Consider the following 12,559-nt stretch of genomic DNA (forward strand, 5'->3'; position numbering starts at 1 on the left):
GTATTATTTATCTCATGTAGAGATTAGAATTATCATAAACTAATACATCACAAGAAGAATGATTTTACAATTGATTAAAATTTTAATCATAGCTCTCATGTGAAACATTTCACTTATATGGAAGAATGGTTATTTTGTCTCATTCTCCCATTTGAAAATAAAGCATATGAAGGTGGGAAAAAATTTATGTTTTTTGGCTTGCATCTCGAGGCACCCTCCTAAAGCTTCAGTGCTCATGGGTGGGGCTTTTCAAAGGTGGTTGGATCTAGAGTGTGTGAATATGGATTAAGGGTGTGATAATAAAATTAGTCCATTGATTGGATTAGCATAGTTCCAGGTGTGGTTAAGGGAAAGGCACAACACAGGCGTGGGTGGCACCACCCAACAGGCTTGTAGCCCAGATGGGAGAAAAGGGAAAGGAAGGCTGCTTCCTGCCTACCCTGCCATGCACCTTTTCTCCTCTGTGACCCCATCTTGACTTGGAGCCAGCTGACTGTGTCTTCAAACATCTATCAATTGTGAGCCACAATAAACCTTTCCTGTCTTAACTTGCGGGTGTCAGGTATTTTTCTCCCAGCAATGGAAAAGTAACTAGGACAATATACAACACCTATTACTTGCTGAGTTATAACCTTTGAGCTTCGAATTTTCCTGTTATTTAAATTATGACATGAATAATTTTCTTATATTTATAATGTATTGCATATATATTTATAATTTTCTATTTAACAAATAGAAAATCTTAACAAAATTCAAAGTCTGTATTAAAGTTACTGGAAAACTAATTTATCATTGTATATCATTAAGTTTTACAATAACTCATTTGTTTCTAGTGCTTCACAATCATGAACAAGGTTAATAGATTATTTGCACACAGAGACAATAAATTTATAATTATTTTCTCCTCAGAAATATTGTTTTACAGATTTTGATACCAAATAGAAACACAAATATTAATAAAAATTACTCCCCAAAGGGATATTATGAACTAACCTTGGCCTAGCAATGATTTAGAATGTTTGTTTATTACATTTTCACTTTTACTGATTATTAATTAGAAAATGAAATTGTTAAATTGCTATACCAAACAGGCATTTACACTTTTTTGTGCCTTTAGTTTGATTACATGGAACATGTTTACATATATGTTGGCCATATGTGGTCTTACGTGAACTACGTATTTCTATTAATTTGATGATTGTTAAGTGTTTTAATTTTTTGCCTACTTGTTTTAATAGGTAGAGGTAATGTGTTTATATATTCTGAAATAGAAAATTCTAAACGCTTTTATAAAACAAAATGTTTACATATTTCACCTATAAATTTTTTTCTATAATTCAAGAGTCTAATGTACATTCGATGATTTCCTCATGTGTTTAAAGGCCTAATGCTTGTAAAATTTGGGTATTCCTGTAAGTTCACCTGTACACTGATTGCACTTCTCCAAAATTATAACTAGTTGATTTAGCATCGGTTATGCATACTTTCTTCATCTTTCACTGATTTGCCATTCTTCTGTTTTGGTGTATTACATTATCATAGCTCCTAAAATAAACTATCAGTACTATCCTCCTGCTGCATCAGTACTACGCTATTTGCTAGTCATCCTAATGCAATGTTTCTCACACTTGGTTACTACAAAAATCTGGAGTTAGACACTTGTATTGCATGTTAAAAACTTTACAGGGGCCGGGGTTTTAGCTCAGTGGTTCTGCCACCTGCCTCTCAAGTGCAAGGTCCCGAGTTCGAGTTATGAGATAAACATGCCATGCAGTTTAAATTGTCAGATCAAATTACTGTATTACTGATTTCAAATAAACATCTAATTTTCTAATTATTAAAGTAAAACATGACATTTCTGCTTAAATTCTTGCATTCAGTAGATATTTTTGTGATTTCAAACAATTCAATTACTTTAAGAATAGATTAATCGCAACCTTCTTTAAATGAAAGAGGACTATTTCACTAAACTTATTAGTTCAATTCAGTATTCAGAACTTATACTGTATTGTTTTTATAGGATACCTAGAGAAATAGTGCTAAATATGTGCATTAGATTAATTAGCATGACAAGATTAATAACAAAACTCAACATATTATTCAGGTCAAGAAATATTATTTTATTTTAGTTAAAGTGGCCCTGCAAGTTAATTGTAGACTAAAAGAAACAAGCAATAATGCAAACAATTCAGTAGTGACTAAATCATAAAAAAGAACCTTCAAATGTAGGTTATAAAAGCTTTGTAAACACAGTTAATACTCAGACACACCCATATGGAACTGCTGTTTATTTATTGAATAAATCATGCAAGTATTAAAGTTTTAGCTTTCAAATGGTTATAAGTTGTTTAAAATTATTATGAAAATAATATACCAACCATCTCTGGCGCTACCCAACATGAAAGCAGAAAAGAATAAAAAGAAGATAGTGAGAAAATATTAGCAACAGCAAACACAACAACGAAAGCACCACAGTTTAACATTATTTAGATAACACATCACCAAGCCATCCTATGTAATGTTTCTCAAACTTGGTTACTACAAAAATCTGGAGTTAGACACTTATATGTTAAAAACTTTACAGGGGCCAGGGTTTTAGCTCAGTGGTTCCGCCACCTGCCTCTCAAGTGCAAGGTCCCGAGTTTGATCCCCGGTATAAAAAAAACAAAAACAAAAACAAAAAACAACAACAAAAAACTTTACATAGTTTTTCAATTTTGTGATATCTAAAAAAACAACTTTCATTGGAAAGTAGTACTTGTGATGAGCATCACCCTAAAGAACAATACGACCCCTCAGGGACCCGTATGTGCTCTTTCCTCCAAATCCATTCGTCTCAGGTAGCAGCAGGCCAACTTCAAAAGGAATGAAAAAGTGTAGGAACAGACTTCACGTGAAATACAGTGTTCTCATTAATTAATCATGTGCTATTTCACTGAAAGCGTCACACTACTTGAAAAATGGAAAATTTATGCCATCAGGCAGGATACATTTTGATATAAACAGAAATTTGATATGGTGATTTAAGACAAATAATGGCATTCCATCTGTGACATTAAATGTCTTAATATGAATTTTACTGTATGTTGCTTTTACTTAGTTATATTTTTATTTCATATTTGCATAAGAACTCTGCAATAAGCTGTTTATAACTTTTGTGGTAAATATGTAGAAAATTCTATAGCAACTGAAATTTAGGCATCTAAAATATTTTTATGTAAAAGGGAATTAGAAATCATCCAACTTGAGACAATGTTATAACACATTCTTTGAAAAAAAGCTCAAGATATGTATTAAATATTTCAACCATTAAAACCCAGGCATGTTATTAAATCTAAATATAAATGCTAAAAACTTTCACATAATACTTAGGAAACAGAAGAGAGCTGTAATTGCACATGAGTAGAAGGGTATTTACATCATGTTTCCAGGGAAAGAATGTATTTACTCTTGTTAGATTCAAGTCCACCCATTAGTTTTGGGGTTTTTTTTTTGGTGGGGGTGGTAGGGAGAAAATGAAAACATAGAAAGTGAATGTATGAGACTAGGGCTTGTAAACAGAAATACCTCCTTCAGCTTACTTTCCCGTCTTCATAATGTCTTCTCAAGCAGCTTCACACAATTGGTGCCTGCATGGATCCTACCATATATAAACTTTTTGATGAAAAGTAGGCCATAATCGTTTCATCAAAATGTAAAGGGTGAATATAAATAGCAGTCTTTAACCCTTGTAAGGATATTTACTCATCATGGCTTATTATTTCTTCAAAGATCTAGACCAACTCAGAATTCAAAAATAAGAGACAGACAAGAAAACCCAAGTGGACTACATTCCTAAAGAAGTCGTCACTGGTGTCTGCTTTTTCAATAAGAACTCAAAAATTGTTACAATGCTTCTTTTCAGACTGGGCAATTTTGTTCTGAGAAAGATTGTCCCTCATTTCTCATTCACAATTTTAAAATTCATAACTGTTAAGACTCAGATCAAACCTTATAAGTGGAATGCACTGACTTTTTAATTTCTGGATTTCAAAACAACAAACCATTAAAAGCTATGTCATCTTGTATACAAAAACGAACCATCTTCCTTCCATGTTAAATTAAATTATTAAGAAAACTAACAACTTAATCCTTAGCACGTGTAGAAGTATTTTTAGGGATAAGTGCAATTATTTTTTTAAGTAATTATTTTAAGGAAGCTTGTATGGGAACAACATATCAAGGTAAGGCTAGTTTGGATATATAAGATTTTCTTTCTCCCAGGTTAAAAAGAAACAAACTGGGCTGGGGATTTAGCTCAGTGATTCGCTGGGCTGTCTTGTAAGTGCAAGGACCTGAGTTCGATCCCTGGTACCAAAAAAAGAAACAAACCATTTATTGTCCAATCTGTTAAAATAGTCACCTGCATTTCATCTAATTTTGATTGAATATCTGGAGGGAAATCCCCTGCTCCACAGTTAAATGGATCAAAAGGTTCAGCTCCAAACAGGTCCCGTTCTAAAAGCAAGAAAAGAATACTTGGTGAATGGAATGACAAGAACTGAGTTGGGCTATGTGAGGCAGGGAAATGTATGTAAGTGAACATGGTCTCCCTGTCCCTACACTTTATGTCACGCTCTCTGGAGGTGAGGCTAAATAAGGGTGCAAAGATCTGTTTGTGATAGTCAACACTATTTAGTTACAAACAATTATTATCCAGAGAGGTCTTGTGTTTCCAATAATAACTTCCTATCAGTCACTACATATTTACTAACAATGCATTTTAATCCCTACATTTTTGCACCACTTTAAATTTACTAAAGTTTACCGGAAAAAAACTCATTGAAATTTCTCTTATTCTCATATTTTGTTGTTCTGCAACACAACAGTAATATCAATATGTAGAACTGAGTAAATCAGTAGGTAGATTTGCTCAGAGACCATGTGCTTTTAGCTTACTTTCTATCCAGGGAAAACATGAGGCACATTATCTCATGAAGTATGAAATCTTATCATCTTATAGACAATCACAATGAGACATTTTAAAAATAAAAATCCTCCTTCATCAGAAACAAGTTTATTTTTTAAAAATTGGAGGCATACAGTATCAAAAACCTATTACATTTTAGATATAGACTGTTCCCTAGTGGCTTGTGCTTGGAGAAGAGGCTTTGGGAAGGTGATATACATTCTCTAAATACAATGATATATAAGAACAAATATATTTTTCTATTTTATTTCTACCACATTCTCAAAAATTATTCTGTGATTCCTTATGAAGGATTTTTGCTTTCCAGTTTTGATTGTTTTTTTCCAATTTCTTGTATTAAATTTATAGATGGTAAACTGCTTGGAAGTTTCTTGCACCAGTAAATGTCATATAAATGGGAGAGACACATAATACAGCATCGATTAAAGTCACTTTAATTGTGACTTAGGAGTGAAAGGAGCACTCCTAATAGTTGCACTGAGACAAATGCTATAAGCTGGAGCTGTCCTGAACAAATGGGAGTTTATGACCTAATATATCACCAATGCAGATTACTACTGGTCTTATTACTTCTTCCCTTTGTCTGATGTGACTCTGGAGTACATCAAATTTAAGGGAACTGAGAAAATCCTCTTTGAAAGAGTGTCCTGATAACCACTATACCACAAACGTACTGAGCAGTACTGTTCACGTAGCAGGTGTGCTATGTCTCGCATCCAGATGTCTTCTAAACACTCATGCAGTCAAAGGTGGGGCCTTTTGGAGGTGGCTGGATCTAGAGTGTGTGATGCTGCAATAAGAGTGCTCAACCCTGGGTGTGAGTGCTACCCACCCAAGGGCAGGCAGCCTGAATGGAATATACAGGACGGAAAGAAGCTGTTTTAACTACTTTGCTGCTTCACTGCCTTCTGCCTGCCATGAACTGTTTCTCCTCTGTGATGTCCCTCTTCCACGGCACAGTACCTTGGAGCTAGCTGACTAAGGAGGGAAACCTTTACACACTGTGATTTGAAAAATCCCTTTTCTCCTTTAACTTTGGGTGTCATTCATTTTGTCTCAGCAAGGAGAAAAGTAACTAAGACAAGGTTTGTCAAAAGAAATGAATTCATGAAGGAGAAGAATTGCTCAACATGGAAACAGAGATTTTTTATTATGGAGACTTTCTTAAACTGGGACTCAGGTATCTTTAGAGATTTCAGGTGGGCTTCAAGGAGTGCTCCATAGTCCTGAAACACAGTGTGTAACTGGGGTGAGTGAGTTCGCTGTGTTTTTCTGTGAAGAAGTTTCTAACTCATTCTCCAGAATCCATGATTCCTCCACAAGTTAGCAACTGCACTACATATTAGTAAAGATATTAATTGCATGTAAATTAATAAACATTGCAGAACTCATTGGTATATTCTGATCAGCTCAGATGGGTCTAAAATCCATAACAAAATCATAAGTTCAATTTCGATGGAAAAGATGGCTATGTAGCGAACATTAAAATTAGTTGCATCTAATGCAGGGGTTCCAGAATAAAAACAAGTAGGCCATACTTTATTCAGGAATTATTTTTGCCAGGTATTTTGCTGGGCAACAGATTAAAATAGTGAAGAAAGGACCATGTTCATTCCCCTATAGAATTTATACCTAAATAGAGAAGAGGCTATTAAATAAAATAAAGTCTCATGTGTATTCAAAGGGGAAACACAAATTCATCTCAGTGAGAAACAGGATTGCAAACATGTTCTGAGGAATTAGTAGGATTCTCAGGCACTAAAGAGAGAACCTTAGAGGTCAATCTTGTAAGTTTTTGCTTATGTATTTAAGTAAATAATGATCAAAAAATAAATACATTTATTAGTCCATTTAGAGAAAAAATTCCTTATCTGGAACCCAGCTGGATTAAAGTTTTCAAAAAAATTGGTAACTGCAATTGAATGGACAACATGTCCTTACGTGGTTAATCTATCATTTATCTATTTTTACTGAACTTTGATAAGTAAGAAGAAACAGTGAAAAATATAGCAAAGTGTTATTTCAGTTTCTCACTTTATTCCTTAAAACCATTTGATGATCTTGGCCTAGGTCTTCCAAACTTAACAACATTTAAAACAAAACTCAGCATTTTCCTTCTCTACTGCTTATTTTGCTGTGAACAATGTTTGATTAAAAATCCTGCACTATAATTTACTTTCAGTCAGCATTCTATAAAATAATTCCTTCTAAATACCTTCAAATTTATTCACTGTTCTCAATATAAATGTCAAGTAGGATTAAAATTGGAATCTTATCTCTTATGACTGCATAGTATTCTATTTTGCATATTTAGTACATCTTCTTTATCTAGTTATCATTTGATGGACATTTAGGTTGTTTCTATTTTTTTAAATATTGTGAATATTTCTGCAATAAACAAGGATGTGCAGATGTCTCTTCAACATACTGATTTCATTTCCTGCGGACACATACCAACTACTGGGATAGATGGAACACAGAGCAGTTCTAGTTGTAAATTTTTGAGGAATGTTCATACTCTTTTTTATCATGGCTGAAGTAATCAGTATTCCCACCCTTGCAATAGCATGTAAAGGTTCCTTTTTCTCCACGTCCTTGCCAGCACTTGTTATCTTTTGTCTTTTTCTAATAGTTGTTCTCACTGGAGTGAAGTGAATCTCCTTGTGGCTTTGATATTAATTTCCCTAATAATAGGCCATATTGAGCATTTTTAAACACTGTAGGCTATTCGGCTATCTTGTAAGAAATTCCTATTCTGGTCTACTGTTCATTTATCAACTGGGTAATTTGGTTTTTTGTTTTGTTTTTTGCTGTTGAGTTGCTTGAGCTTCTTACATATTCTGAATGTTAATCTCTTGTCAGACAAATAGTTTTGCAAGTATTTTCTCCCATTCTGTAGATCACTATTTCATGCTGTTTTGGCTGCTTCCTTTGCTGTGCAAAAGCTTTTTAGTTTGATGTAATCCCTTTGCTCTATTTTGCTTTTATTTCCTAGGCTTTTGAGGCTTTATTTAAAAATCCTCGCCCATCCAGTGTCTATTTTGAGTCAATGCTTTGAAATACAGTAATTTTTGTATGCTAGTTTCAAGGTAATGTCATTTTGTACTTACACACGTATTCATCAGTAATTCAACACATACTGCTCACACAATATGAGCAATGTACTTTGTTAAGCTCCACAGGGAGAAACAAACTATAGGCCCTGCCGTATACTGAAGACTCAGAATGTCTTGATATAAACAAGAGCAAATGCAAGGAAATGTAACATGTAAAATCTCTTCAGCTTTCCTTGGGCTTAGTGACTGATTCACGATCATAAGAAACTAGTCTTTCATGTGTAAATGCCGAATGGTTTCTCTGGTGTGAAAAACTAAAAGTGTGAATAAGATCCAAATGTAATACTTGACAATGTGAAATAGGAAGAAAAGGGCTAAAGGTGTAGGGGAAGTGGGAAGAGTAGAGGAAAGGAAATAAGGGAAAAGAAAAAATATAAGAAAAGGGAAAAATTGAAATAAAGTCTTTGTAAATAGGGAAGGGTGGAGGGGGTGAAGGGAGGGCAGGGGAATGGGGAAAAAATGAGAACCAATATCAGTCAGGTAAAGGTACAAGAGCCCAATGATGAATATAACTGTACTGTATACCTAAAAAGTACCAATACATTCAAGGAGGAAAAAAAGAAACTAGTCTTTCAGTTTCTGTGACAAGGGTACAGATCAATATACAGTCAAAACACTGAAAATGAGCATTTGTTGGATGGTTTCTAATTCATCTAAAGCTAACTTTGCTATTCTCTACCGATAAATAGATAAAACAAAAAAGCAATGCCTTCACACAAAAAGAAAAAAAAATAGCCCTTACATAGGGTGATTATATAAACAGATCATGGCATTCATATAATTTATATACTTTTCAATTCTGGGCCCCAGATCCTATGATAACAGCATATTTAAGCTGTGTTCTATTAAACATGCCAAAATGACTAAAATTATTACCATCAGTTTGTTTCTAACAAAGTAAAACATTAAAATATCATTCAAAATGAATTAAATACACAATTAAAACTACTCTATTATTTAAATAAACCATCGCCATATCATTTCTCATAAAATAGGTTCAAAGTGCAAGTAGAGGTGTCTCTAAAATATGAAAGTTAAGTAGAATTGAATTTGGAAAAATACATAAAACATAATACTTTATAAAAATTGTTAGTGAGCTTGTTAAGAAATGTGACCTCCCAGCAAGTCTTAAACATTCACAAAGTACCCAATAATGGCAAGAAACACTGATTTCTTTGGAAAGCTTACTAATTTCTGTAGATCTACTAGGTACTGGGGGTGGCTGTGTGCCGTTGCGAGTAGGTACTGAACACTGGTCTGAAACTGGAGAGAATGGAATCATATCGAAGACGTCAGTGGAGGGTGACCGAGGTGCCACACTGCCTGCCTGCAACGGAGAGAATGGAAATTAGGGGAGAGCTTCACACGGACAGATTGTAAAGACAAGTTTTTTGCATGCACAAGAAACATGTGGGAGCAACAAATCCAGCTGAATCACGTAAGCATGCCATTTTGTAGATCAATAATAGTTACACAATAATAATTCAAATGGTTCAAATTGTTAGGCCAGGTCATCATTTGCAAGAAAGGAATAAAAAATTTCTACAAACACGTTCTCAAAGATGATGGTACAAATGGTGACAGTATCGTTCTGGATGACTGTAGAGCAGACGTAAGCTTTTTTGTGTATCTAGAAATATCTGACATTTCTATGTATATAAAGCACGATTTCAGGAATATACTTTACATAAAATTTTGTTTTAGAGAGAAATAATTAAACGTGTTTATCTTTTCACTGAACATGTTTATCTTCCTATAAATACTCAAATGCAAGTAACATTTATTTTACATTTTTAAAAGTAGAATATATTTTGACTCCTATTTATGAGCACAGCAACTATTATTCATTGCAGGATTTCATTCCTGTAAAATTTAATCATATTGTCTGTAATGAATAGCTATCCTGTAAACTAAATAATCATGAAAGTACCACAAAAATTGCTGACTTATCCAATGTGGGTAAAGACTGAATAAACATAGGGAGACACAAATAAAAATTGTATAAAATTGTGGAATGAAGTGTGTAAAAGTGACACAATCATCACTTTGTCAAATGGGAAAAAATACATGTAAAATCTATCAAAACCACCGACTTGATCAGGAATCAAAGAGAATTCCCATTTTGGGGAGGAATAGAAGACAATTTTAATTTTCCTATAAGAGCATGGAAAGAGATTACTTTAATGGGTTCATAAAATTAGAGTTTTAAGAATATATTACTTTTCTGATTCATGGATGATACAAGTGATGAAAAAATAGGTTGAAATAGAGAGTGATAGCTTTGCTATTCAGGGAAAATGATTACTAGTGCATCTTTTCCTACAGGGAAATGTGTCAATTTGTTTACTTTCTTGAACAATTTCCTTATCATGTCTTCATCCCTTTCCTCTTATTGAGGAATACTGTTGTCCTACTCCTCTCAGCCCTCTATCTTTTCTGGTTCAATCTTTCTTCTCCTTACTACATAAAAATACTCAAATACTGTCTATCACTGAAAACAAAACATAGCCAAAAATGTTTTTCCTGTCTCTCATTACTCCGCCAATCTCTGTTTTTCTTCCTGGTCCTTTCAGGACTAAGCTCTATGAAAGAATCACTAGTCTTCCTGTCCTAACTTTTATTTCATTCACTGAACACAGATCAATCAAGGCTTTATGGTTTTTAACTCTGAAGTCTACTGGAATTGCTTTGAGCCATTATCACCAATGACCTCATTTTGTAGCTTCTGTATCTGATCCATCCTGTGAAGTACCTGACCTATTTCCTCTTTCAGGTTTCTCCACCATCACGACTCACTACGTGAAACTCTGATATCTAGGAAACAGAAATGCACACAAAGACTCCAGATCCCATTACACTTAGTCAACACAACATGGCTTTTTATTACTACCTTAAAAAGCACATTCGGAGATAATTAAAAAACAAACAAACGGGGGGTAATACAGGATTATTTGCTTTGTGAATTACATGAGGTCTTGGAATGCTCTTCTTACTGACAGGCTTGGGAAGGCCATTTTTAGAAGGCGGTGGTATTAACAGTCTCAGTCTGGAATCAGGCGAGGTGATAGGAGTGACAGAAATGGAAGACACATTTAGAGAGGGAGGTGAATCAGCACTACTACGCCAGAGAGAAGAAGAGCATCTCGGAAACCCATGTGGCTCATGAGCAGATATTCTGTGCTGCGGCTGTAAAGGAATGACAGAAAGAGAAACACACTGAGGAGAAAGGTAGGACTGCATGGCGCGTAAATGTGTATGTGAAAATTAATTTGTGAAAGAGTGCTTTGTGAAAATGAGATGATACTTTCATAATAACTTCACTAAAATTAACACACATCTTTGAAGCTGACTTTTCTTATGATAGCCCTGAGATTCTCAATTGCTTAGTTTGATCATTTTTCATTGAAATATTACATTTTTAGACATTGTAAATAGAAAATCACATTCACTGGGACCTGGGAGGCAGAGAATTAGAGAAGAAAATGAGGAAAGCTTGACATTTATCTTGGAGAGGGTGCCTGTGCGATGAAATGGAAAGAGAAAGGATAATAATAAAAGAATAGTCAGTGTAGGTGGATTAAATGCTTGTCAATGAAGTTACAGCTCTGCAGAATTTTTATTTTTATTTTTATTTTTTCTGCAGAATTTTTAAACAGGATGACAATAGATATTTTGGATTTAATACCCAAAGCATTCTTTTAAATATTATTAATGGCTGCAGTATTTTTTTTATTATAATAGACAAATAGGAATTAAGGCCCATAGAATTGTGTGTGTGTGTGTGTGTGTGTGTGTGTGTGTGTGTGTGTGTGTGTGACTTACATCTCTGTGAGCCAACAAGCAAGGCTACTTTTGAAAACAGTAAAATTTCTGTCATCATGTTCTTCCTGTAAGTAGTGAGTGCTGGATGGTAAGGTGTTCTGGGAAGGGAAAGAAGGAGTTGTCAAGAATGTCAAATAAATCAGAGAGATAATGAAAAATAAGCAAGCAGTACACTGAAGTGGGCCTGAATGCCAGGCTCCCGGGTGACTGCTAGGGGTCGTCTCCCTTACAGAGCTGAGCTGCCTGATGCCACAGGGGTCAAATGGAACCAAAGGCTACAACTGAAGGAATAATCAAGCCTTTATTCGCTTACTGCAATAGCATAAATAGGAGACCAGAAAGAAGCTGCCTGTCCCATCGATGCTGAGTCCCCCACACTCACCCCGGGAAAGAGCTCTGGGCAAAGGTCAGAAGGACCAGCGCAGAGCAAGGCACTTCCTGGCTACGAAGGGAGCCTGAACAAGGAGCCAGAGACAGGAAAAGGGAGGAAGGCTAAATGTGAAAAAGGAACGAATATTAAATTTCAGAAGACAAAAGTGGCACCATGGGCCCCAGAATGAGGCAGTCTGGCTGGAATCATGAAAGAGAGGCACTGCCCAAGAGCCCAACAGGAGGCCTCCAAATGAAGGCTGTGAATGCTCAGGATCAAGGC

At 34.9% G+C, this 12,559-nt stretch overlaps 1 protein-coding gene across 16 annotated transcripts in view; it reads right to left on the reverse strand.

Moving 5' to 3' along the window:
- Window positions 1–12,559, reverse strand: part of Gulp1 (GULP PTB domain containing engulfment adaptor 1) — a 236,590-nt gene that overhangs the window by 3,610 nt on the left and 220,421 nt on the right. For 7 of the 16 annotated variants that reach the window (XM_033756344.1, XM_033756343.1, XM_033756351.1 and 4 more), the window contains 3 exons: window positions 11,053–11,271; window positions 9,274–9,412; window positions 4,403–4,497 (listed from right to left, as the gene is read on the reverse strand). In XM_033756344.1, the coding sequence (XP_033612235.1) occupies window positions 4,403–4,497; window positions 9,274–9,412; window positions 11,053–11,271 (453 nt within the window). Of the gene's footprint in view, window positions 1–2,378; window positions 2,390–4,402; window positions 4,498–9,273; window positions 9,413–11,052; window positions 11,272–12,559 lie in introns of all 16 variants that reach the window. The other 9 variants (XM_033756346.1, XM_033756352.1, XM_033756349.1 and 6 more) reach the window with 3 other exon arrangements.

The sequence above is a fragment of the Fukomys damarensis genome, unplaced genomic scaffold (genome assembly GCF_012274545.1).
Source record: "Fukomys damarensis isolate Sample0158 unplaced genomic scaffold, DMR_v1.0_HiC HiC_scaffold_26, whole genome shotgun sequence".
Lineage (NCBI taxonomy): Eukaryota > Metazoa > Chordata > Mammalia > Rodentia > Bathyergidae > Fukomys > Fukomys damarensis.